General features: G+C 38.2%; 1 protein-coding gene across 1 annotated transcript in view; it reads left to right on the forward strand.

The window, feature by feature from the left end:
• VTA1 (vesicle trafficking 1) overlaps positions 1–27,614 on the forward strand; it is a 207,857-nt gene that overhangs the window by 119,738 nt on the left and 60,505 nt on the right. The window contains exons 4-5 of the mRNA XM_075203567.1: positions 176–251; positions 11,274–11,385. Of these exons, the coding sequence (XP_075059668.1) occupies positions 176–251; positions 11,274–11,385 (188 nt within the window). The remainder of the gene's footprint in view (positions 1–175; positions 252–11,273; positions 11,386–27,614) is intronic.

The following is a 27,614-nucleotide window of genomic DNA, read 5'->3' on the forward strand; positions in this document are numbered from 1 at the left end:
GTCAAGTCGCAATACATAAAAGCTATAAAATTTGTCATTATTGTTCTGCAATAATATTGAATAATTTTTAAGCTGTGCACACTTGGAAATTGCAATGTTATTAATTATATTGATTTTCCTAACCATATAAATATTTGTTCACAGTGCAAATCAAATACCTTTTTCTTTTTTCTAGGAATATGATAAAGTCTTTCTACACAGCTAGTCTTCTGCTTGACACGTTAAGTGTGTTCGGTGAACTCACTGAAGAGGTAAGCCATGAGTTGGTATTTTATTTCACAGTTTTGTATTTCGAGGTATTCCTACTGACCAGACAATATGTGCTATGTACAAACAATATTTTATAACTAAAGACCGTCTCTCTGCGTTACATCTGTGTCACTGTACTGGTGCATGACAGATGTAAACTACCACATTGCAGTTCACTTATTGTTCTCATGGCATCAAAGGAAAACCAGTTACTGGAATCCGAGCAACCTTTTGACATGCTCAAGCCGTATCATCCTACCACCTCTGTCATTGACACAGAGATAGGCACTGGGAATTTTGTTGCTGGGGGGAAATTTAAGAGGTTAATAATGTTGGTGCAAATTACAATGGTGAAGCTTTATTGAAAACCGTTATATCTCTATAGTGTGATTACCTAAATAGTTGACTCATAATTGATTGCTCATGTAGTCTACAACTAACAACCCATGTACTTGTAGGAGCTTGCTAATTCTGTTCCCAAGATCATTTTGAGATGGTATCAAGCAGTAGCAAATGTTACAGTATTGATATAAATTTACATACATGCTCTTAATTGGGCTGTGAATTATAAGATTTTACAGCCCACAGGATAGCCCCCACCAAACTTAAGTTACATTTTGTAAAATAGCAGGAAGTGCAAGATAAAGTTTCTTGATATGTCCAGGAGGAGCCTTAACTCCTACTCCTGAATTCTGTCTTCCAAGAGCTTCACCGCTGAATCTTTCCTGGTCCCCTGGCATAGACTTTTATCCTGTCTATTATCATTGCTTCTGGGTACAGGAAAGGAGGTTTCTCTCCTGGCTACTCAATTGGCTGCCTTTATCTCCTGGGGGGCTGGTCAGGGACTGAGGTGTTGCCCATCTCACTCATGGACCCCTTGCTGGCTCTAGCTCCGCAAAGTCTCTAGATAAAAAGCTTACACAATGGTTCTGAACAAAGAGGTCAAATCACTGCTGTTAGCTGTGGTATCCCCTCTGAATTAATCCAATGCAGAGCTCCAGATACAATGGCGCTTCCTGTGGGTGCTAGCTGGCCCAATGCATGTATAATACTGAGGACTTTTAGCGGCAATAGCCGGCACCAAGAATTCACTGGAAGAGGGATACAATCGATGGAGTCCTTGTAGTATAAGTTATCCCAGGGTGGCTTCAGCTCTTTCAGAGACATTTTACACTGTACATAAACATAATTGATGTATGCATAATTTTATATACATGTACAAAGAGGAAAACATGAGGTAGCTGTGTGAAGACGAGAGTTGTGGCAGACTTAACCCTTTACTTGAACATGTCTTGTGCCCACCTATTCTTGAACATGGGGTACTTGGGGAATACAAATAGGTAAAAAGTATCTTGACCATCTTCTGTGGGAAATAAGGCACATCAATGGTAGGGCAAGTTTATCCCCTCATTTCACCGCATTTGCTTTTAGGTAATTGTAATGTCAATCAACCTTTTGTAACTTGTAAAGCAAATGACACAATATAATGGATGTATTTAAAATTCTGATCTATTATAGAAAATAGTTCAATCATTTCAGAACCGTACAAAAGTGGTTTTGTTGACACTTGACAAAAACAGTTTGCTTGAAGTTGGGTAATATTTTGCAGCTCTTACAAAATTTAATGCAGAATGAAATATAGAGACCATCTACGTTAAGGAGGTTTTGGCTTGAGAGAACGATGAAGGAGCAGTTGGGAATGCAGCATTCTAAAGAGACATGAAGTTTTGTAACACTTATGGCAAAAATACAAATTTTATGTGCGCACAAATAGTTTGTTAAAGGCTATTGTCACAAAAAATAATCCAAGCATGCTCTAAGGCAAACTTTACTATGAATCAAACATTATTCTGTTTTATTCAACTGTTTAATTCATTATTGTTTTTCTTTATTTTTAACTTTTTAATGTATGCATAATCTGCTTGTAATCATGTAATTTCAAATCTCTGAATATAAATAAATGCTTCTGTTCTTGGATTACATATGATTTTCTATGATGGTTTGATATTACATTAATGATAGTCGTTTGACTATCAAGTCTCACTGTGTAACTTGGAGAAAGACATTAGCAAACTGTATTATGTAGTACATGTGTTTTTTTTTTTAGAAGCTTAGATGCTTCATACACTCTGCTTTCAAGACTACAGTGACCTGTGTCAGTACTGGGACAATGGTCCATTGAGTTTGCAATATCCCCAGAAGGACATTTATGGTAACTGCAAGCCGACTAGAAGGGCAAAGTTACATGTGAGTCTAATTACAATGGATTTGCTCACTTTGACATTTCTGTAGCAGTCACCAAACGGGTAATTTAATCTAAGTTGACGTCTAAAGGTCCATTGTTTTGCCTTGTTTTAGAAAGTCAAAAGTAGAGTTCTGCTAAGCTTTGAACACCAAAGTTCTATTTTAAGATCTCAACAGTTATTTGATTAAAAGAGTTCTTACAATTAATCCATATTTTAATTAACCTCACAGTGTTATATACTGGTATGGTGTCTACCTTAAGATACTGTTGTATTGAGACCCTTCAGTTTTGGAAGTATGACATTTTGTCATTAAGGACCAAGCCTATTTGGCTGACTGTAAATGTAACATAACTAGAGCTCCAGTCTCCCCAACTTTGTTGTCTTATGGGTAGTAAGTGAAGATTGTCTCTGCCCCCTAGTAGAGATCAATAGTAGAGTGATTGGAGAGAGCTTTTCTATGTGCTCAGGTGAACTCTGTCAAGAACATGGCTGGAAGGCTACTCCTGGGGATATATGGATGTAAAGATCACATTTACAAGATACATGTTTGTTCAAACTGCCTGACTCTGGTTGTGTAGGGAATTTATATTGTAAGCTTCAGAGGGTGAAGGACAGATGTGAAAGATAAATATTCTCTGTACATGTGCTGTGTAATACCACTTTCATACTGCCGCCCCGGCAATATCCCGGGTTGTTAACCTGGGATATTGCCGGGGCACAGGGCAGTATAGATAAGAAGATTCCCGGGTCGGACGGGTTCATACTGCACCTGCCCGACCCGGGTTTTAGAAAAAAAAGTGTAAAAAAAGATTCTAATTAAAAAAAAAATACATAACAAATGTTTACTTAACTTATTTTCAGCCAGCGGTGTCTCCGGTGCGTTGCCGGCTGTCAGGGGGACCTCTAGGCACTAAAATGACGTCATTTCTAATGGACTAGAAATGACGTCATTTTAGTGCCCAGAGGTCCCCCTGACAGCCGGCAACGCACCGGAGACACCGCTGGCTGAAAATAAGTTAAGTAAACATTTGTTATGTATTTTTTATTAATTAAAAACTTTTTTTTTTTACTTCCACATTTTTTTTTTTACAGTATGAATGGTGAGACCCGGGAATTACACGGGTTGCACCATTCATACTGCAGGCGAGCGGGGTCCAACCCGGGAATTACCCCTCGCAAAATCCCGGGTTTTAGACCCGGGATTTTGTGGTTGGACTATTCATACTGCACCAAGACCCGGGTTTTTCAGCGTGCCTCTGCAAAAACCCGGGTTTTTGGTGCAGTATGAATGGGGTATAATATGATTGGTGCTATTTAAATAAAGTATAATAATAATACACACCACAACCAGTTAATCAGAAATAACCAGTTATCTATTGAAAAAATAAACAAATAACAGTTTGTGACCACATCAACCGGGTATACAATTTGCTTTTTATGGAACAATCCGCAATTCACACCAGATATGATACTTTTAAAGTTTTTTCAGATGGGTTCAAGAAGAATGTTTGGTATTTAATCATATTGCAATCCTGGAGGATTACTTTACTTCTCTGAGCTCCAGTATTGGCTCCACCTCTCAAATGGAAATTTCCATAATTTCTTTCAAATTGGGCATCTCCTGTCTAAGAGGTTGGGTGGGGCCAATTCGCAGGTTCATGCACCACTTTAAATCATTTTCCATTTCACCATTCTACCACAGGTCTAATATTTTACTTACATAAGTATGAAATGTCTCAACCTCATAAGACAAAGAACCTCACAAAAGCAAATGGGAAAATGACAGGGTGTTGTCCTTGACCTCAAGAACTTGTCTGTAATGCAAAACCTACCTAATAGGTTTTTCGGGATGCACATTGAAGAGAAAAGTACAAACTCTGTTATATGTGATATTTGGTCCCCTCCAGCATCCATTCCTTTTCAACTACCTCAAACCTGTGCTGGAGACATTATTCACAAATGGGTCAATTCCACTAGGTATGAGTGTATTGCCCTACGCTTGACCCTATTCTGTGTAGAAGTCTAAGGCTTCTGAATATTTTATACTCCCTCTCCTGATTCCAGCAGTTTTTAAACATATTATTGAGTTAGACATAGATTTCATGCAGCAAACTGTCAAATTTGTGCTTCCTGGAAAGAACGCCCACAACCCCCCTTGTTGACTCTGTCAATAACCCTACCTGGTTTACGTACAACAGTAACTAACTTTAGATTTACATTTAACACATTACATGCCATGAATGAATGTTAGTCAGTAATTGTCCATTTTTAAGTTTGCGACATCTGTATAGTATGGAACTCATTACCAATATCCTCATTACAACATACAGAGACAATCTTCATGAAAACCTGGCTTCCCTAAACCAGGCATTTGAAAGCTACTCCCATTTTTTTAATGATTCAGGTCAAAATCAGTAGTTCTTTTTTTTTTTCTTTTCTCTCAAACATAGCTGGCATATGTCACTATTAGACCACATATTCTGGACACACCCCTCTTGGGATCTTTTATCGCAGTCTCTTTCTGGCTTGCATCCAATCTAACCCCCTCATTTAACCTTCTACTCCCCACCCCCATTTAAACTTTTATTAGCTATAAGAGTTTGGTTGTATGTATCGGTAAAATGTGCTTTGTCATTACCTGTATACCATACTGTCATTTAAAACCACTGCGTGTTAGTCTTTTATTCTAAAGAGACTTGCTTCTTTTTTTAAAAAAATATTCAAGCACAAGTATTTCTGTGAGTAATTACAGAAAACTGAAGGAATAAAAAAAAAAACTTCTAAATATCTAGCAGGAAGCTTGGAAACTGATCCATCTCTCAGCATTACATGGTTTCCAAATGGCATCATCTAGCTTCAAATTAATATGCAACAGGTCAGAAAATGAATTAAAATACATAGTGAAAACAGTAAGAATTCACCTGATGCTTAATCTAGGGAGAATGCACTTACTCTTTATAAATGTGCATCTGTTAATAAGAGATACTCAGGTTCGGTTTCCCGAAAACCGAGCCCACTCGAACATTGTCAATCCCAGTGCCGAGCCGGCTCGGTACTTTCACGCGCCCTCGGAACTGCAAAAGAGGCAGTCATCGGATCTCGCGAGTTTTGGATTCTATAAGTACCACTCTCCATGGAGATCCAGTGCCATTTCACAGAGACACACAGAAGGGGTAGCAGGGTACTTGGCAGTCTCCAGTGCAGTTGGGCAGCGTCACTGAAGAACTCTGCCAACCCTTCATCATCATCATCATCATCATTTATTTATATAGCGCCACTGATTCCGCAGCGCTGTACAGAGAACTCCTTCACATCAGTCCCTGCCCAGTTGGAGCTTACAGTCTAAATTCCCTAACATACACACTGACAGACAGAGAGAGAGACTAGGGTCAATTTTTTTTTTTTTTATAGCAGCCAATTAACCTACCAGTATGTTTTTGGTGTGTGGGAGGAAACCGGAGCACCCGGAGGAAACCCACGCAAACACAGGGAGAACATACAAACTCCACACAGATAAGGCCATGGTCGGGAATTGAACTCATGACCCCAGCGCTGTGAGGCAGATGTGCTAACCACTTTGCCACCGTCTTTAACTTTCTTTAAAATCTCCAGTCACGTTCTACTGTGCCAAAGCACACCCAGAAATAGGAGAAGTGGCAATGTTCAGTGCTGAAACAGAAATTCAAATAATAGGGCTGGCAGTGTTCTTAAAAGTCTCCAGTCACATTGTACTGTGTTATTATAGCTCACACAGAAACAGCAGAGGTGCCAGTGTTCTTGCCAGTCTACATGCCATTGCTCATTGTCAGTGTTGAAAGATAATAGGGCTGGTAGTGTTTATAAAAGTCTACAGTCACATTGTACTTTGTAATTAAAATGGATTCACATCAGTCCACAGAGGACCAGGAGCACCAAGTAGCTGCTGGCACCAGTCATGATTACATGCAATTCTACACACACAGTGGCAAGGAAAGAATCAGGCCTTCGCCTTTCTGTATGAGTGCTAGTTTTGCAACTGTCAGTTAAGGCATCTTGTAAGGTCAGTCATGATAATACAAGACCTTGTCATTCTGACTCCAAAAGTGGTGCTGAAATACTTTTATGTTTAAAAACCAAGCTGGAAGAAAACAGTAAGGCTTTAGAAGAAACTATATGTTCAGATTCAGAAATGACACAAATCTCGAAGAGTCTATCCACAAGTGCTAATCCACAAGTGCTATTTGTAAGCCTGACCTTTCTGATACTGTACTCCTAAAGAAGCCTCCTTTCAGCACTTCTGCAGATGTGTGGATTAGCAGCCCAAGTATAACCGGTGATGCACAAATTGAAGATGCCACTCTGGAATTGCAACAGGATGAGGGGGATATTTGTGTATTTGTGTAGCTGACTACTGCGCTAATGAGGATGTTGATGAGGATGATGTTTATGTAAGTCTTACACCAGTGGAAGCAGTTCTTTCCAGTGATGAGAAGGCAGCCATTGTCATGCCTGGGCATAAGACCAAAAATTCCACCTCTTATGTGTGGAATTATTGTAGCCCAAATCCTGACAACAGTTGTCTAGCTATTTGTAGTGTTTTGTAAAGCCACAGTCAGTAGAGGTAAGGACCTTAACCATCTAGGAACCTCATCCTCTTACTCCATTTGAAGCGAGTTCAGAGCAAGCTGTTGGCAAAATCTGAAACTTGTGCTAAAAACAACTATAAGCAGTCCAGCATCAGCTAGGTCCCTTCACTCAGCTAAATTGCGGCATCTACAATCTACACCCACAACACCTTCTTCATCAATATCCTCAGTAGGGATCGGAGTTGGTCCTGCATCCAAGTTGTAACGCTAAATGACTCCTCCCCTATCCAGGATTCCTCAGATGAATTCTTGAGCCTTAGTCCCGCTGCTGGGGTGGATCTTCATCCCAGAAGCAGACCAAGAAGAATACTACTAGTAGTTTACAACAATTGACTGTTAAACAATCCTTTGCAAGAGAAAGCAAGTATGAAAGCTGTCACCCAGTCACAAAGCGGATCACACACGCCATGGTGACTTTGCTAGTATTAGATCTGCGCCCAATATCCACCAGAAATGAAGCTGGTTTTAGACATGTAATTGAGGTCTTGTGTTACCAAATTCCATCGCAACACCATTTTACTAGAAAAGCTATTCCTCACAGGTATGTGGACAAGTGGAACTGGGCAAACTAAAGATTATATAACTGTGTTACAACCCACTGGGTTGGTGATTCGCGTTCACCAGCAGAAACAGCAGCAGCAGCATGTACCCAAGTACATCAGATTTTTCAGAGGCAGGCTACTCTGTGTATCACCAACTTCACTGAGAGGCATACAGCTGACAATCTGTTACACAAACTAAGGGATGTATTTGCAACATGGCTTATCCCGCTTGGACTCGCTTGGTGAATTCCATCACATTCCCTGTTTTGCTCACACAAATGACAGGGGTGTGCAGGAGATGCTGTCTGTGACCCGTAAAATATCTGGACATTTATGGCATTCAACAACAGCATATAGGAGATTGCAGCAGCTACAAGAGCAATTTGATTTGCCCTGCCACCAACTGAAGCAAGATGTGGTAACAAGGTGGAATTCTACCCTGTATTTGCTTCTGAGGATGGAGTAACAGCAAAATGCCATCCATGCTTGCCCCACAAGCCATGACAAGCCATTGGGAAAGGAGGGGGAATGTATTTTACTCGAGCTCAGTGGAGAATAATTTCTGTGTTGTGGAATGTGCTGAAACCATTCGAACTAGTCACCTGTGAATTGAGTTCAGACACTATCTTGAGCCAAGTGCTTTTCTTATTTGGTCTTTTGGAAAAGCAGCTTGAGAAACCGAAGGAGGAGCTGAAACATAGCAATTACGCAAAGTATGTCGGACTTGTACATCAAGTACTTTATTTGCTTTGCCAGGATCCAAGAGTTATCAAAATCTTGAAATCGGATGACTACATTTTGGCGACTGTATTTGATCCTTGGTTTAAGAACTATGTCTTCTCTTTGCTTCCAACTGCCCCAAATCTCTAGAAATGCAAGGAGCTCCTGGTGAGCAAGATGACAGCTCAAGTGTTACGTGACAGGACGGCGTCTCCTCCCTCAGTCACAACTGCTGCTAGGAAAAATGTAGCTTTCCCAAGAGACCCTGGGATGATGCAGATGATGCAGCACAACATTTTGACATCTGGTCTAAAAGAATTGACCAAAAACCGTGACACCTCTGCCGTAACTCCACCTGATCCTACGATCAACATCCAAAGGATGTTGGAGGATTATTTTAATGACACAATAGAAATAGACACATCACACAGACCATTGACATACTCTGAGGGAAAAAAGGCAATTTGGAGACCCATTTACCAACTCGCTTTGCACTACTTAAGTTGCCCACCCTCCAGTGTGTGCTTGGAAAGAGTTTTCGGCACAGTCGGGAACCTTGTCAGCAATTGGTGTAGGAGGCTACTTTCTCAAAATGTGGAAAAGATGTTTATAAAAATGAACTGCAAATTCCACGAGGAAAGACTTTACCGCAAATTACATCAATGTACAGATTCTTCTGTAATGGTGTATTTCAGCAGGGAGGAATTAATAATGTGTGAGAATGATGTACACACTGGTGAGGATAAGGCTGAGGATGATGACAACAACATCTTGCCATAGTAGAGTTCATTAACAGCACTGTTAGCTTAGGTGCCTAAAGCCCATTGTTAGCTTGTTTTGTGGGGCCCAAGCAAACCAAGCACTTCAGCCACAAATGTGTCTATGAAGATCTTGGTTTGTTAGTGTGCATGTCCATTTTAAGATCCAACATAAGGGTGAGTGGGAGGGCCCATGAACAATTCCATCTTGCACCACTTCCATTCATATTCCGGTGTGTGCTAATGTTGCCTACATGTGCTATATACTATTGTGTGCTTTGAAAAACTTAGCTTTTGCCAAGACACCCAATGATGATGCAGATGACTCGGCACAACATTTTGACGTCTGGTCTACTGTAGAATTGACCAAAATTGGTGACACGTATGCTGTAACTCCACCTGATCCTACTATCAACATCCTTAGAATGGAAAAGTATTATTATTATTATTATTATTATTATTTTTTAACAGTATAAACACAACAGTTTTATTAGCAAAGAACAATGTTGCTTGCAGAAGTAATGTAAGCATGGATGTCTAAATAGACGTGTATATGTATTACTCAAACCTTCCACTTTGCTGCTGTTTGATTAATATTGTACAAAGTGTTTGTAATATGCACTTTATGTCAAAGGTGCCAAGCTATATTTTAATTTTTGGGGGGATTGGGGCTGATTTTAAGCTCAGTGATGACCTTGCTTTTTTTTACTGTGAATGTCAATGGCTCTTTTTAGTGCATTGTCTGGAACAAGATCCAATATACTTATGTCAGAATGATCACAGTCAATTTTTGGACACCTGGAGGATTTACCCTTCTGAAGTTTTTCAATCATCCTTTCAATTGCTTCCCTTTTGTACGTGTGACCACATACTTTTGTCTTTCACTGGGTTCACCATCTCCAACTGTGTTGTAGGAGTGCTCTGGGTGACGACGATCTCCTCGTCTTTACCTTCCAAAGCTTCATCTGCAGGGGCTGGTGACACACCCATTTGTTTTCTCAGGTCTCTTAGCTGTTTTTTAAAGGACATATTTATCGGCCTGCCTCAGGGCCTCCTCTGTATTATTCTTCTGAAGCGCAGTCTTTCTGTTGTGTACAAGCTCTCTTAAATCCGGGATCTCATCCAATGGTTCACGTTTTAACTTCAGTGCGGTCACCTCAACTGCGTCTATATATTGGTTTAAATCTCTGCTCAATGCAGTGTATTCCAACATGATGGATTCCATGCTGCCCATATTTTCTATGTCCGTCTGTCTGAAGCAGATGTAATGCCAGTTCAGTTGTAATATCCATTCCTGTGTCTACATAAGTTTGGCAGGTCTTCAGGGATGTGAGGGAGGTGTCCACAGAGGAGAAGGAGATTAAAGATGCAGCACGAGCAGAGATGTACAATGTACAAATACTTAGTAGTAGAGTTGGGGGTGTCTCAGAGGATCCTAAAGCATTATAGATAAGTTTTTCTTTTTTTATAGAGCTCTTGCATATTAAGCAGCGATTTACAGAGAATATTTAGTTAGTCTCTGCCCCAGTGAATCTTAAAATTAACGTTAACATTTGTGTGTGTCTGACATAGATTATGTCAGAAGCCAATTAACATACCAGTAAGTCTTTAGATTGTGAGAGGAAACGGCCACACAGACATAGGGAGAACATACAAACTCACGCAGATAGGGCCATGACTAACACTGTGAGGCAGCAATGCTAACCACTGTGCTATCATGCTGTTACAATTGTCCTTACAGGTCTGATTGCTATGATGCTTCATAGAAATTATATTTTATTTTTATTTTATTGCGGAGATCTGAAAAAGTGAGCAAGTCTTTTAGAAAAACAAAATGTTAGTTTACAAAATGGGCACCAAATACCAGAGTACTTAACACTGTACATTAATTATGTTAAAAAGTATGTACATTAAAAAATTAGGAACTAGAGACTCATGAATATTTGGACTTATAGTGCCTCAGTTATGTCACCGAATCCTAGTGGACTGATAGAATGAATACTATGAATATTGGCTCAGTTTACAAAATATAATATACTATAGTATAACTCACCCTATTGAGCCTATATTTTTACCAAACCTTACTTTCAAATGTTAATACCTTTCTAATGTCCATTTTTTTTCCTATTATAGAATGCTCAACATCGAAAATATGCTAGATGGAAGGCCACATACATTCATAATTGTCTCAAGAATGGGGAGACTCCTGAAGCTGGACCTATTGGATGGGAAGAAGAAGAATATAGTAAGTTTACGTTTTGTATGAAACTTTACTGGTAACCAAATAAAGATAAGTAGAAAGGATAATAAAGGAAGCAAACATTTGTAAATGGTAAGTTTGTAAAGACATGGAATATCAATATGATAATGCAGCTTAATTGGGGGGGGGGGGGGTAAATTAAAAAGGTAAACCCTTTTAATATACTAGTAGTTTGGGTGTTCTTCCCTTGGGACCCTCACTGTTTGCTATATGGCAGCATCCTAGTACCTATGATAGGCAGACACCTCTACTACTTAGCGAACTCCTGATTTGATGACTATTTGATCCCATCATAAACTTACTGTTTTTTTTAAGCCAGTGCATTGGATTAGATTTGAGTCACACTTTCTGTTAGGATTCTATTATCATAACTATCTGAGCACACCATTCCTTAGTCACATGAATATTGGTAATTCCATGTTAAAAGAACACCAATTCTACAGTTGCCTTATATAAATGATAAGCTAATAGCTATATTATGAGTGATTAGTGTGTCAAGTAATTTACCTTGCTACTGTAAATTACAGGCATATTAGAAGTCACTGAGTGTTTTGATAGAGGTCACAGAACATGTTAATGCAAGGGGCACATTATTATTATTATTGCACATTATTATAATACATATGTTTTCAATGAATAACTGTCCCTAATATTAGACTACTGCTGACATGGTTTGACATACACATTTACACAAACTAACAGGCAGACTCTCAATTACTGACACACAGCATGGCATGTACTCATCGCCACTGCTTCCTACATTTTTAGCTAAATGGGATGGATCCAATGCTGCTGACTGGTGGTCCTGTTAATTAAGTCCATGGATGTGGCCTCCAGGAAATCGCAATGATGCAGCAGGTCCTTGGAATTGGTAACTGTTATAGCACTAAGGAAGGGAAGTGAAGTATCATTAGTGTATACAGATATTATTTACAGAAACATCAGTGGAGATTAATTGTTGTAATGAAATAAAAAAGTGCATATTTCAGATGTGTTACATATGAAGACTAATTGAAGCACAATCTGAAGTGTTTGCATTACACAACAATTAAAACAAGTATTTGAAATTTGTACAACTATTATTTTTGCAGAAAAAGAATATATATAATTCAAAGATTTAGAAATGAATTATAATGTAAAAACATATTAAAAAGAAAAGCCAAAAATGTCCTCGGGTGCTAGACTCAACTATCTGCCAAACGCATTGGCAATAAGACAACTTTGCTTAATTTTATTTATGCCTATTAGCACTTACTGTATATTAGTTTTGTAAAGCAAATAGAGTAAAACCAGGCAGTTGCAACAGTGTATCTATAGTTATTCACACCCAATTGACACACGACTGAATGAGTTGACCATTTGGTCAAGGTGCCAAACTGATAGATCCTGTCGTTTGTTGGACGAGCCCATATGGAAGGCAAAATGACAATATATTATTATTACCCTTTATTTGTAAAGCACCAGCTTATTATTTAGTACTGTACATTGAAGCATTGAGAGGAAATGATAAAAAAAAAGAAACATACAATGTCATGAAACAGAAGATAAAGATGGCCCTGCCAAAGTGTGCTTACAATCCAAGTTGTGTCAGGAACAGTTGCTACATAAGATTATGGATTAACAATTGTAACTGATAGTGGGGAAAGGTTATGTGGCTACTGTAATGCAGCAGCATTATCTGCTGCCAACATTAAAGCCGCCACTGGTGGCTAACATTTCTGTGCAGGTACCAGTGATATGGTATTGTTGGAATGAGGATAAATAGTGAAAGATGGAGACATGACAGATGATATTTCAGCTTTCTATATGTGCCAGCATATATAGAAAGCTGTATACCATGCCATCTACATGCTTTTATTGCATTAATTTTGTCCAGATAGTCGCAAAAAATTTAAAAGTTTTCCAGTCTGCCAAATTAACCTGGTGTCTCTAGACTACAGAAATATGACCCATGTTGGTTCTCTGATTTGTGTGATGTGACTTTTCACTTAACATTGTTCATGCAGTCAATGTTACTTGCACTGACTTGCAATGTTCAGTCATCAATCCAGTTTAACATTTGTGGTTTGAACTTAAAATTGTTGTAATAGTGAAAATATCCCTAGAGGAACTGTTGCAAATCCCAGACAACCTACAATAATGCATACAAGAAATTTTACATCGGAAAGTACAAATTGCATTATGAGTAAGGTTGTTCTGTCTTGCGTTTAATAAACACACAGGTTTTTTATTCAGTTCATTATTTGAATATTGCATGTTGCATTAAGAGAAAATACATTGACAACAAAGTGTTTGTTTTATATGCAATGAAAGACCTCATCAGATGTATGCCTGTTATTGAGTGTATGCAGTGTTTTAAGAGGCTGTGTATTATGGCAGTAAATTATATCATCATCATCATCATCATCACCATTTATTTATATAGCGCCACTGATTACGCAGCGCTGTACAGAGAGCTCATTCACATGAGTCCCTGCCCCATTGGGGCTCACAGTCTAAATTCTCTAACATACACACACACACACAAGGGTCAATTTTGATAGCAGCCAATTAACCTACTAGTATGTTTTTTAGAGCATATATGCTTGAAATAACAGGATGTTTCTACTTGGATATATCTATCATGCTTTTATTTACTCCAATGCATGTTTCCGTAAAGGAATGAGGGGTTTCTCTACCATAAACTGGCTTGCTTTTCAGAAATGTACTGTGTGACTTAGTTGTTTAGTAAACAGGGGCAGGGCTGGTGATGTCCTACTAGCTCAAATGAATGCATTCTTAGCTTTTTGCTCTTTATCAGATCATATTTGGACACCATACACAACATAGTGGAGATTACAGGTGCCTGAAATCCCCTCTTAAGCCCCGTTGAAAATATTACGAGAAGCTGTTTCGCTGTGTCTGTATGAGATGTTTGCTAAGTATTTTGTATGTAACATATACAGTATGTTCATCGTTTTTAGATCTGGATACAATTTAACAGACTGCTGGATGTAATAATAGCAAATAAATGTGTTGACATAGAAACATTACAATAAACACAATAAATGTATTGAAATGTCATTCACGTTTAATCTAGAGACCTAAATTCATGTGTTATGCAGTTTATCTATCTAAACTGGGCTCTCGTGCATTACAATGATATTTACTTCCAAGAGATGACCCGGCAGAGTAAGTTGTATTGTATTAACTGTAGCATTCAACTAATGCTGTGCAGCAGATTTGGGGAAAAGTTTGAAGCAGATGATGATAGGTACTTTTTAGCTGTAGAATTGTTTATGTAGAAACAGTGTTGTCATTGTGTTACATTCATCTTAATCTGCTGGCTGTTTCCATATGTAAGCAAAGCAGGAAAATAAGCAAACCAGTGAGCTGTAAGGGAGAGGCCAAGAAGAGCCCATGTTTAAATATACCAAAGTTACTGTTCCCTTTCTACCATTAAAGATACTATTTCCCATGTGCTTCTTGAAACCTCACTCCTGCTCCAGCCAATGTTTTCATAGCCACAAAGGCCGTCTCTGTCTGTGTATGGTCCTGCCCTTACTCAAAGGAGGCTCATGTTGTCCGTCTACCGCTAATCCATGGAAAACCAAACAGAATGGCACAACGTAATTTTTCACAGAGGTCAGCATCAGGTGTCCTTCGGTCAGATCTCCAAATGTTTGAGACTTGCTTTAATATGACATTAATAACCTATATTTGTAATGTCACAAAACATGTTGTGCCTGAGGAATCAGTTGTTTTATACATATATGCAAAATGCAAGCTATTTAATGAAGAAAGGCACCTAACAATGTTCTGTTTCCTTTGTTTGTTTATTAATTAATATAAATCATTGGTGAATGCAGAAATATCCACCAGACTCCGTGAAGATTTCCTATGATGTTTAGAGAATAGTGCAATAATAGGCTCTATTATATACCTATATTCACTTGTGTGCTCAAGTTACTCTTCACGTAACTTTAGCAAACAAGTGAAATAGTTTTACAACTCCTAGGGGTATATTATGTGGCGACTAGTTCCATAGAACCGCCGATTTCCGGCGCTTTGAAGGCATTTCTTTAAAACCACACTTTGGCTTTGTCTTTAATAAAAGTGCCGTTTTAAAAAATGCCTTTAAACCGTCGAAACCTCCGCATAGTAAATATACACCCTGATGTTTTTGATTAACATAGATTTCCATTAACATAGCTAATGAGTGAACATTCCGCGATTGCCATGTTTACTGTGCAAGTTACCGCACTGAAACAAAGTATCTGCCATGTGCGGTATCATCACAAACTTATATTAGAAGACAAAAATCACTATGTCCAGCTGACATTTTACAACTAATTACTGTCACACATATCATCTGGTGAAAAGCATCATTAAAATATCCTCCTAACATATACAGGTATTTGTAGCTCAGCTAAGATTAGATGGATAATGTTGACATGTTCCACATTTGTGACATAATCATATTTACTTATTTCCACTTGTATTTTTATTTAACATGTTTTCAGAACCTGAAACATAGTTTAGTTATTAAAACAAGATGTATAATAACAGTTCCATAGACATATATCCAGTTGGAATCTATCCCATTTTGTGCTGCTCGACTGCTCAGATGTTAACCGTTTTAATTGCATACAGCTGATCCCTGTTCTTATGCAAGCTTTATACAAATTTATTTTTGAAAAAAAAAAACCTTGCCAAGATATATACTGTGTGTGTGAGAGGCATCCCTTTGACTACAGAGCTGCACTCATTTTATTGACTTGTTTTACATTTGAGGAACATTCTGTCCTAGAAAAATATGGTATATTTCTTTTTATAATTGTGCCAAGCGTTTAAAAAAGTCAGGGCCCTTACACACACACAGCACTAAAAGCACACTGTCTCATGACAAGAGCTAGCAACTTGTAGCCTGGGTGTTGAGCCCATCTAATTGTTGAAGAATCATGTAGTCCGTAATGATCCATATGTGCCATTTAAGGTAAAGAATAGCCTTATGGCATGTATATAATCTATATATTTTATATTTCTGGCAAATCTATCCTGTGCTACACAACTCATTCATAGGAAAAAGGTGCTTTAACCAATAACTACTAGATTCTATAAATCTACGGGTGAAGTTTACTAAATAAGAAGTCTGTTTGCTATAGGGAGCTAGACTCTACAGTCTTCTCACAATAGGATACATTAGGGATTTGTGGTATAAGTAAAATCATAAAATATAACACAAGAAAAAAAAAAATCCTCCTATTGAAAGTAATGTGGCGTCAATGGCGCAAACCATGCTCATATTTTCTCACCCTTCCTCTATCTTCAAGACTTGTCATGTAATAAAGAGTTAATGATTTTTATTTTTTTTTACATCGGACCGAGTAAATCAAATGTCCCTCTGATGACCAGTTATAATAATTTTATAATGGATGCTAATTCTCATTCATGAACATCACAGGGATGGTGCTCCCACACAAAAATGTAATCAAATGGAAATAGGGAAAGAACAGAAATGAGTATATAATTTGCATGTATGCTTTATTGATATACATTAAAAGTTTTGATACAGTTAAATTATATTAACGGAATAATTAAAAATTGTATATAATGATAAACAACCATAATTACAAATAAGTGTTAAGACCGCAGTGAAACACTGCTTTGCCGCACTGCTGCTGTATAACTTAATGCTACTATGGACAAAAATGCTCCTAAAACTTCAATAATTAATTACTCTTTTGTAAAGTGTAATATAATCCACTTGGTCTCAATAAGCCATTAATTGTACTGGCGCTTTACACTAGCCAAACTCTTATCTCAGGGCAGTCGCTCTAGACAGTAAAGCTCAGTAAAGCTTTAATAAACATAAGCGAAATCAGTGGAGGGCTGTAAATTTCAGCCTGGGGGGCAAGACTCGACTCATCAGCCTATTTTAATGGAAAAAAAATGCAGGTGACCCAACCCAAGGTAGCCCATTATGGACCGGCCCACGGGGCAGATGCCCCAGCCCAGCCTGCCCCTGAGCGAGCTTACTATGTCCATTCCTGCATTTAATGGTATTATGTGGGTAATCTGAAATAATTCAGTACATAGCAGAACTATAATATACAAAAGGCTCTGCTAAGATTGAAAGTGAAAGTCTGTACTTATGTTGCTGTGCTGTAACATTGTGTGGATATGGAGTGTTAAGTTACCCACTGAACAGTTGTAGTGCACGTTAAATAAGTACACTGTAGTACTAAAAGCTGTATGCAGTGCTGCTTAAACTTTTCTTGTTAATTAAGTTGCCATAATAAGCAATCTTATTATTGTACTATATCATTGCAAGATGCCAAGACTAACCCTTGTTAGCCATGCAATGGCATTCATTCACTACTGTCATACATATGTTATGTTTGTGTATCCCAACTATGCACATTATAGTAGGTTATGACTATTCATCCTTTAAACTGCATAGATGAGCATACTCCTACTGTACTAATAAACCTATAAAATAATGCAGGCATTAGGTAAACTAGTCCCTCATTGAACTGATCTAAACTACCCTGAGACCATTCAAAGGAGTTTGTATTCTAATCTAGCAATAGCTGACACGACGTGCATTTAGCTAAAAACTTCTTCTGGGCAAACCCATAGAGCCACTCAATTGGCTAATTATACTTATAACCACGCCCCCTCCTGACGTCATATAGCAACCTATACAAGCAACAAGTGTGTCCCCTCATGATTGACAAACATTTAAACGAATGAGGAACCAAGATCCGCCCCTCTCTATTGCAGTTGGACAGGAGACAGGGATACAGTGTAAACAATAGAAATGCCAACGTACGATGCTGTAAATACAGATAATCTGGGTTACTATTATGAATTGATCCTGAACAAAGCTGGAGAACAATTGTAATCACTACAAACTATTTTAATTGTATCAAACATTTCATGTATATCAATAAAAACATATATGCAAATTTTAGATAGTTTAACCTTTTGAGTGCCCCAGTATACACATTTCCGTTCTTTCCCTATTTCTATTTGATGTAATAGAGCTGCCGTCAGAAAAAGTAGAAATTAAAACTGATGTGTGTCTCTTTATTTCTGGTCATGATCTATATTTATTTTAACACAAGTTAACCTGTGCATGATACTCATGCATTCTAGTCAAATCAAGCTACTTAAGGTGTTAAAAAGGTTCTTGTCATGCATTTGGGCCATAGCCCAGGCCTCCTCAGGGAAAGAGCGTTACTTCCCGACGTAAGCGCCCTTTTTTAACGTGGTTTTGTCCACATGTCACCACCTCATCATTCTTCTCCATCACCTCATCCTTCATTTTCATCGCCACATCTATCCAGATGTCTATCCAGACACAGGGATCTCTCTCAGCGGTCCTGAGTATCACACTCCTCTCACTCTCACCCCCGGCAACCACCAACCACTCCCCACTGTCACCCCCGGCAACCACCAACCACTCCCAACTGTCACTTCTCCTTCAAGAAATATATATATATATATTTTTTAAATCTTTATAAACACTTTTAACAATTAACAAATTAAATTAACAAATTAAAAACATCTTAGTATACCAAATTTCAGCCCTTTCTGAATTTTTTTTTCCACACACACTAAGAATTTAGTAGGTCAGTGTATAACTCTGCCCAGCAGGTGGCGCTGCAGCTTGGTTTTATTTTTTACACACACAGACAGACTAACACACGCCACTAGACATTTATATTATAGATATTGGGTACCGTATATACTCGAGTATAAGCCGAGTTTTTCAGCACATTTTTTGTGCTGGAAAAGCCCCCCCCTCGGCTTATACTCGAGTGAAGCTCCAGGACCACAATGAAAAGAACCAACCAATAACATCTGATTAGACGCCCACTTCCGGATATCGTCACATGCGTTCCACTGTGGAACGCACGCCATGCTGAGTGAGACCATACGGATTACAGCCTCTGTGCAACGTCTGGGACTAGTGGAACTTCACCGCTTTTTTTTTTTTGTTTGATCCATGTTCACGCAGACCGTTACGTGGAAATGATTATTTCAACCAGGTCTGAATGATGAAGCCGCGGCATATGGATAACGGGACATTCACCTTCCAGCTCTCATATCTGGGGACTGACGGTAATATTCTGTTTACACTTATCATACTTGTATTTGAAGAATCAATTTGCATTCAGCTCCGGAGCTAAGATCATCATCAGCATTTAAGGAACATATCGGCTAAATGTTTTTTGTGTGGCCACATCGGTAATATCTTTTACTCTGGATTATGTCTATTGGAGTGTTTGCAGGACTATTGCAGTCATTCACAACAACCCGTGTTTATGACTAGTTTCAATTTTTTGTGGCTTTGTAACGTTTATTATCCATGTGACTTATATCTAGTGGTATTCTGCAGCTTTTTATTGTTTTACTGGCCAGTGATAGCTCTGTTATTGTCATAATATATTTTATCAATAAATTGTTTTTATTTATACAACGGATCATTCTATGTTGATGGGGTGCACTCATTGTCAGCGCTGATATTTGTGCTTGTTCATTTTATGATCCATCTATGCACCGATACAATATATTAATTAGCCTATATGTTTTATTTTTAATTAATGTAATTTTATTGGTATCTATTTTTATTTTTGAAATTTACCAGTAGTTGCTGCATTTCCCACCCTAGGCTTATACTCGAGTCAATAAATTTTTCCATGTTTTTGTGGTAAAATTAGGTGCCTCGGCTTATATTCGGGTCGACTTATACTCGAGTATATACGGTATATATTGATTTTTCAATTTATTAAATAATTTACTAATCGCAGCTTCTTTATCCAGTTTTTTTGAAGTATTACGGGTGTTTATTAAGGAATCAACACAAAATTTGGACCCCTAAGGTAACTCTACCTCCTGAATCCAAAAATCCAAACCAAATTACTTTATCTGTCTCATGTTTTGTGTTACGGCAAAAACGCACGTTTTTCAAATATCATTAAAAACGCTAGATTCAATTAACATTAGGGATCCCATTTTTTTGGGGGGTGTTTAAAAAAAGTATAAATTACTACCACAAAATAAATCAGCAGGGTTCTCTTTTTCATAGTGGAGAAAAAAAATAATGAAGTTGATGCTCGATTACTGCTGTACAGCATACATAATTTACACATTGTTAAAAACCATAGCAAAAAAGTGAACTAAACTGAGGCAATGGGATAAACCTCCCATACAGGAAATGAAACAAACAAACGGATGGGAAGGGTATTCCCTTTAGAGAAACCAAAACTGAAACTTTCCAGAGAAAGAGAGAGGGAGACACAGTCGAGATATTTGGCAGAAATAGTTGTCTTGACATCCTTTGTTAACTAAAAAATGTTCGTAGAAATCTGAGATGGGTGGTGGACAACCCTGGTTGAACTGACATGGAATGACCCCCCTCTGTGATGGTCTCCGACAGTCTAACTCTGCTAGCGAAAGGAGGAAGCGACTCAAGCGCGGCTAACGCATGCGCATAATTCCACCACGGAGAGGAACCAGCAAAGCCTCTCCGGCAGTGCTGGACCCCATTGACCAGGTTAGTGAACGCCATCCTGAGATTGGCACTAGTTTACAGTAAAAACTAAATCTTTTTGCCACATAATGACTTGGTCACAGTCGCCGTTCTCACAGAAGCCTATGGTGACAGCGTTATGATCTGGTAACTGGGGTAACCTCCGAGAAATATCTGTATTTTACAGTATTAACCCTCTGTTAAATAAAAACACAGCAATGGAAAAGCTGCGATTTTTTTTTTTTTTTTTTATCTCCACCACTTGTTAAATAGACCCCTCGGTGTTTTAAAATCATTATTTATGATGTGCTGGAAATCTGTTAAGTTTGCAGGCAATAAAAATTTAACTCAAAAATATGGTTGCAATACCTGAAAAAAAAAAAAAAGAACCGTTTGGGAAACCACTGTCTTAAAGTATTCACACATTAGTATGTGAATAGATCATCTATAACTTTGTTTAAGCATTCACTTCCCGTCATAAAGACTAATCCTATAAAGCTATTCTTTGTATGTCTTCACAAGTATCAGTTTTCATTCATGCAGTCGTTTATATCTGTAGGTAAATGTGTTTCTAATAGGAGTGACCCTAATTGGAGCCATAGAAATGATTACATGTATCGTTTTCCTTTGAAGCCCAGCTTCCTCTTCTGAAGGGGTTTGGTTAAATGCAGATGATGAAGTCATTTTGAGCAGTAACAATGTAGAACTGGGACATTTCATTCATATAGACATGGACCTTAGTAATAATGAACACATACATCTTTTTGGGCTACACAATTTACATTATTCTTGACCAAAATTGCATTTGGGAATAATTAAAATGTCCCAGATGGCTAAAGATGATGATTTAGGGATAATGATCCTCTGGAATGAATTATTGTTCAAACATAAATACGTTCAACTTTCCTTAAGCGTGTGGGAATAGCAGAACTGTTACTTTCATAGTATTTCTAGTTGATACATTCATTTGTATGTTCTGGATGAAAAAACAAATAGAGCTTGGAATGGTTAATTCGTAATAAAATACAAGTGAGGTGTACATTGTATATACCTTAATTAATAGGTTATGGAAACAGTTTTTCATCTGAAACACTAAATGTATAAATACATGGCAGATTCAGCACAGATGATGGGTTGTATGAAGGGGCAAGCACAGGATTTCTAGAGGGATTACCAAATGTTTGGCTTGGGAAGATATTAAAAAAATACTTGCGAATAGAAAAAAGCAGAAAGTGTATTTCAAATTGGGACACTGCGGGATAACAAAAAATTAAATATATAATTTTATTGCTATGCATTAAAACTATAATGGAAGTTGTCAGATTTATTAGAGCGAAATATTAAAATAAAAAAGAATTTAAAAACTAGAATTGCATGGCTTTGCTGTCTCAATATATATCAAAAAAATTTCCATAATAGGATTTAGATTTATTTCACTGTTACTGAATTTTGGTGGTAGCGAGATATAATTGTAATAACATATTACTAAATTAACTATTTTGCTCACCAGGAAAAAAGAAGGTATGGATCTTATTGAAATCAGTAAATTTAATCTCACCGTATGCATTGTATAGCCCATATATGGGCTGCCATAATTAAAGATGGATGGGATAATAGCCTCTTAATTCTATCTTCTAGATTGCAATATATATGAGGTCCCTTTTTATTGTGTATTGGGAAGCGATCTAAAAATGTATAGATCATGAAGGACAACAGGAGGTTATGAACATCCTAAAAAGGCTTAGATTGTCCAAAATGAAACGGTTATAGTGTGACGCTGAATACCCTATGTATCGGGCACCATGACTGTTAAATTGTTATGTGAGATCTTTCTAGTAATGCCACCTCGATCGCAGATATGTGAAAGGACCCTGCCTGTAATAAACTGGCTAGTGATCAAAGATTGGGTTATGTGCCTAATTTAACAGTGGATAAAAAGAGGCAGCAGAGCAGAAAACGCCAACGCGCGTTTCGCTCAGAAGCTTTTTCAAGGCAAGCTGAAGGATACAAATGACAGCTCTTATATAGTGCTCCAATTTGAAACCGTTTGAAAATTACACCCATCAAAAAAACGGTACCACGGAGATTAAGACCAAAACTCTATCCCACTTTTGAATTGGTCTCAGAAGACCTAAAAAAAAAGACTAGGACTGCGCCTTGACACAATGCGCTGATAGACTAATATTCTTGTCAAACATGATGCAATATTATTGGAATAATACAACAAAGAGATCTCCACTTTAGGAGAAAAATTGAAGGATTATGAAAGTATTGGTCAATTTCAAAAAGCATATGAAAAACAAAATTGGATTAATATGAAAACAAATAATTGACAAAAAGAACAAATTTATCAGAAATAAAAGATTACGCACAAAACCAGGTCTTTAAATGGGACACATGAAAATATAAAAGATCTGCTACATCTTATTCAACCTTAGAGGTGGATTCATCTGAAGGTGAAACCTGTGCTAACCATTTTTCTGAAAGAGATCTCCCGAATTTTCACAAAGATTTTTTTAGGATGGGGCCCTATGTCTCTAGACAGAGGGGGAGTAGATTCAAGAAAATACAGAGAGGGGGCAAAAAATCGGAAAGAGTGGAAAATCAGAAAGAAATGGTCTACCACAGGAGCCAGAGACAATTGAAAACTTAGATTCCATATTGAGGATTTTCAATCTTTCCGGTAAGACCCTTGGACTCCACCATATCCGTTTGCTTAGCAAAGATTTCTCTTTCTCACCCACCTGCAATATGAACAGATTTGAGTGGAAAAAAGACTTTATTCTCAAGAAAACTCTTAAAAAAAAATTTCCAAATCAAAAATTCAGAAAGATCAGTAATGACAGATGCTATCCCGGAGGATCAACAACTTATGGGATTTCACACCTCTGACAATGATCCATCAGTATGTTCGAACATCCTTCTGAATTCTGAGGTTGATCAACAGGCTCTCAACTTATTTCAAGAACTGCAAATTATAACATATCGAGCAAAAACCACTACTAAAAATAAAGACAAAGTGGTTTTGAAATAGAAGTCCTTTTTTTTTGTTTTTTTTGTTTTTGGCAGATATCTCATTGTGTCCGCAAATTAAAGTATACACCGAATTAGTATCTAGAGATTTAGATACGCTTTTCTCTGAAAGGAAATATAACTTAGATCAAAAATTTAAGCAAAGCAGAAATTAATGCTTTGAAAGAAATAGAAAGCTAGCAAGATGTCAAAATGAAACCTTCTGGCAAGGGAGATATCATCGTTTTGAGGCCTCGCAGTAAATATATAGCAGAAATCCATTGTCAATTAAATAATACATCTTGCTACAAACGCCTATTTTTTAGCCCTACTGTTTACTGTCTAAAGATGTATCGGAGTATAATAAATACAGCATTCAGGGAGGGGACAGTTTCAAAATCTGGTTATAACTTTTCACATGTTACTAATCCGAAGGGCCAAACAATGTATATTTTACTTAAAATATACAAAGATGACACTAACCCCCTGGGAAGACCAATAATTTCTGCCATTGGAGGGTTAACTGAAATGCCAGTAATTTTGTGGATTACTATTTGCGGCCATATGTTTTGAGCCTACAATCTTACACGAGAGATACACTTTGTCTCTAAAATACAGGATATAACAATTAGTGCCAATACTAAACTGGCATCTTACGATGTTGAGTCATTGTGCACAAATGTTCACCATGATCAAGGTTTATGTGCCGTCCTTACGTTCCAAGAATTTGACGAAATTGCTCTGAGAACCTAACGTATAGTAAAAGATCGGATTAAATAATCGCCAGATTAAAACAAAGGGGATACAGCAATAGAACTCTCTGAGAAGACCTTTTATCTGAAAAATAGATTCCCTCTTGTATCCTGAACAAACTTCTAAAGCAGTCAATCCGCAAGTGAGAATGCACTGAGTGGAAACACTTAAAGATGATTTTCCAAAAACATTGGCACATTCTATTATCAGATAAAGATCTTAAGGAGAGCCTAGATAAACGCGTTTCCTTCAGTTGGAGAAGAGCTAAACATTTGGGAGATATAATAGTACATAGTCACCTCCTTAACAAAACCAACAAGGTGAATAAATTCAATGGTTTTCACAAATGTGAAAAATGCAAGGCATGCCAATATACAGTCCCTACCAAGGAATATAAAGACAAGTATGATAGGACATGGAAAATTGAAGACTTTCTAAACTGTGACTCCTCAGGAGTTATTTATTGTCTTACCTGCCCCTGCCCCAAAACATATATTGGGATGACCAAGACATTTGTTTGAACATATTGGCAATATAAAAATGCCAAAAAGGGATCAACAAAATTGTAAAACCCTGATCATGGTTTCTAAACGTTTCCTACTTGTTCGTAATAGCAACCCTGGACATGTTCAAGCTTTTGCCATGAAAAAGTTTCATATTGGGATCAGAGGTGGGGTTCTCCAAAAAGAATTACAGAGAACGAAAAATAAGAAAATATTTCTTATGGAAAGCATAATCCCACGGGGTCTCAATGATTACATGTCATTTTTGTAATCATATATTTTAACATTTAATGCAAAATCAATACAATAGACATTAGGATCTTCACAAACAGATACGTTTTATTATACAATCATAGCAAAAAGTTAGTCTATTACCTTGCGGCCCATCTGACCCAGGTTACTTATATCCCATACCGGACCATAGCGTGGGTGGGTTTGGAAACCCACATTTTACGTAGGTCTTCTCCTTGGCATCCCTCTGGGGCCACTCCAGACTAGACAGACCACCGGGGTCCTCCACTCTCCTTTCTCTCAAATTTTGTTTGTCCCTATGGGACTCGTGCTGGCTCAAGCACAAACTATCCTCCCTTATTTCCCCTCTAACTCTCCTCTGGAGCAACCCACGTTTCCCACCCAGTGCTCAGTGACAGCAATTTAAACACTGGATATGTGCGGAGATATGCGTGGTCTCAGACCTGGTGGTCAACGGAACTTGGGCTTCTTTGTCAGATCTTCATCACAAGTTTGAACCTTTCCAAGCTTTTCATGGAGTATTTCCAGGTTCGACACTTCGCTATGTTCTTGCCCGCCTCTGACACTCTTCATCCCTTACTCTCTTTGAGCACGTGCTTGCATTCCCCTCTTACCAAAGGGATGATTTTGTGGATTTATAATAGGCTGATAGAGATCACTTTTGACGTTCCAGGACGGCACGAACGGGAATGGGAGAGAGATCTGGACCCCCCCCCCCCCCCCCGGATGATTCTTGTTGGGAGAAGGTCAGAGAGGGAATTGCCAAGAGCTCAATATCCACACTTATAAAAGAAACTGCACGCAAACTGTACTATAGGTGGTGCTATACCCTAGATAGGTTGTCTAGAATGTGGCCAGAGAGGCACGATGCTACATATATGGTGGACATGCTTCCCTATAATTCCTTTTTTGAACATGGTCCTTGCACTTATTAACTCTGTATCTGAACTGCAGGTCACTAAGGATTCTTGGTTGTTCCTTCTCTCTCGCCCTGTCTCTGATGAAAGCGCCCCATCCAACAAGCTGATCTCTCAAATACTGGCTGCTGCCAAATCCTTAATGGCTAAACATTGGAAAGACCCTAATTATCTCTCCGTGCAGGCTTTACGGAATTACATCTGGCATATCGCAAGCATGGAGAGTATTGCATGCTACCTTCATGACAAATCCTACAATTTTGACAAGGTTTGGGCCCTGTGGTGCATTAGCTGCTTACCCTCTTTGGCTTCCCTACCCTCTAATGGCACATAGATTCTGTGCCGCCTCGGGATCCTCCAGGCTGGGTGTCATGCGCCGTGTGAGACCCATATGTGTTTGTTTTTTTAATTGCATAGGTCATTAATCCTTGGACATGTTGTTTATATCTTTCATTAGTAATAGACATCCCGATATACGTGCCTTTCCCTTCCACCCCACCCCTCTTCTACCCCTCTATTCCCCCTCCTCCACCCCGTATCTCTCTCTCTCTCTCCTCCCCATCTCTAGTAAAATTTAAATAAGAGGAGACATCTTGTTGTCTTATCCTGTTCTATTTGTGTTTGTATATTTTCATGTTGTTTGCTCTTGCACTAAATAAATAACGTATTATTTGCTTTTCAAACTGGTCATTTGATACCCATTCTTTATAATTAATGTATTTGCATATATTAAATCTTCTTGTCCCTAGTATTAATTACGATATCATCATCATCAACATTTATTTATACAGCGCCAGCAAATTCCGTAGCGCTTTACATTTGGGAAAAAACATTAATACAATACTGGGTAATACATACAGACAGAGAGGTAAGAGAACCCTGCTCGAAAGCTTACAATCTATAGGACAATGGGAGTTAGAAACACAAGGGCATGTGCTACATCATATTGCACAATGGACCAGCCAGGCTGCATAGGTAAAAGTACTGAGTGGGCTGTGTGTGTTGCAATGTTGGTCAGAAGGTTGTTGTCTTGCGTTAGCAGTGTAGAGGATGGCAATAGGGTAATCTAGGGAAATTAAGATGATGGTTGAGGAATATCATAACCTTGTCTGAAGAGGTGGGTTTTCAGTGAACGCTTGAAGGTTTGAAGACTAGAGGAAAGTCTTACTGTGCGAGGGAGGGAATTCCACAAAGTAGGTGCAGTCCGGAAAAAATCCTGTAACCGAGAATGGGAGGATGTGATGAGAGTGGAGGAGT

Source organism: Mixophyes fleayi, chromosome 3 (assembly GCF_038048845.1).
Source record: "Mixophyes fleayi isolate aMixFle1 chromosome 3, aMixFle1.hap1, whole genome shotgun sequence".
In the NCBI taxonomy this organism is placed as follows: Eukaryota; Metazoa; Chordata; class Amphibia; order Anura; family Limnodynastidae; genus Mixophyes; species Mixophyes fleayi.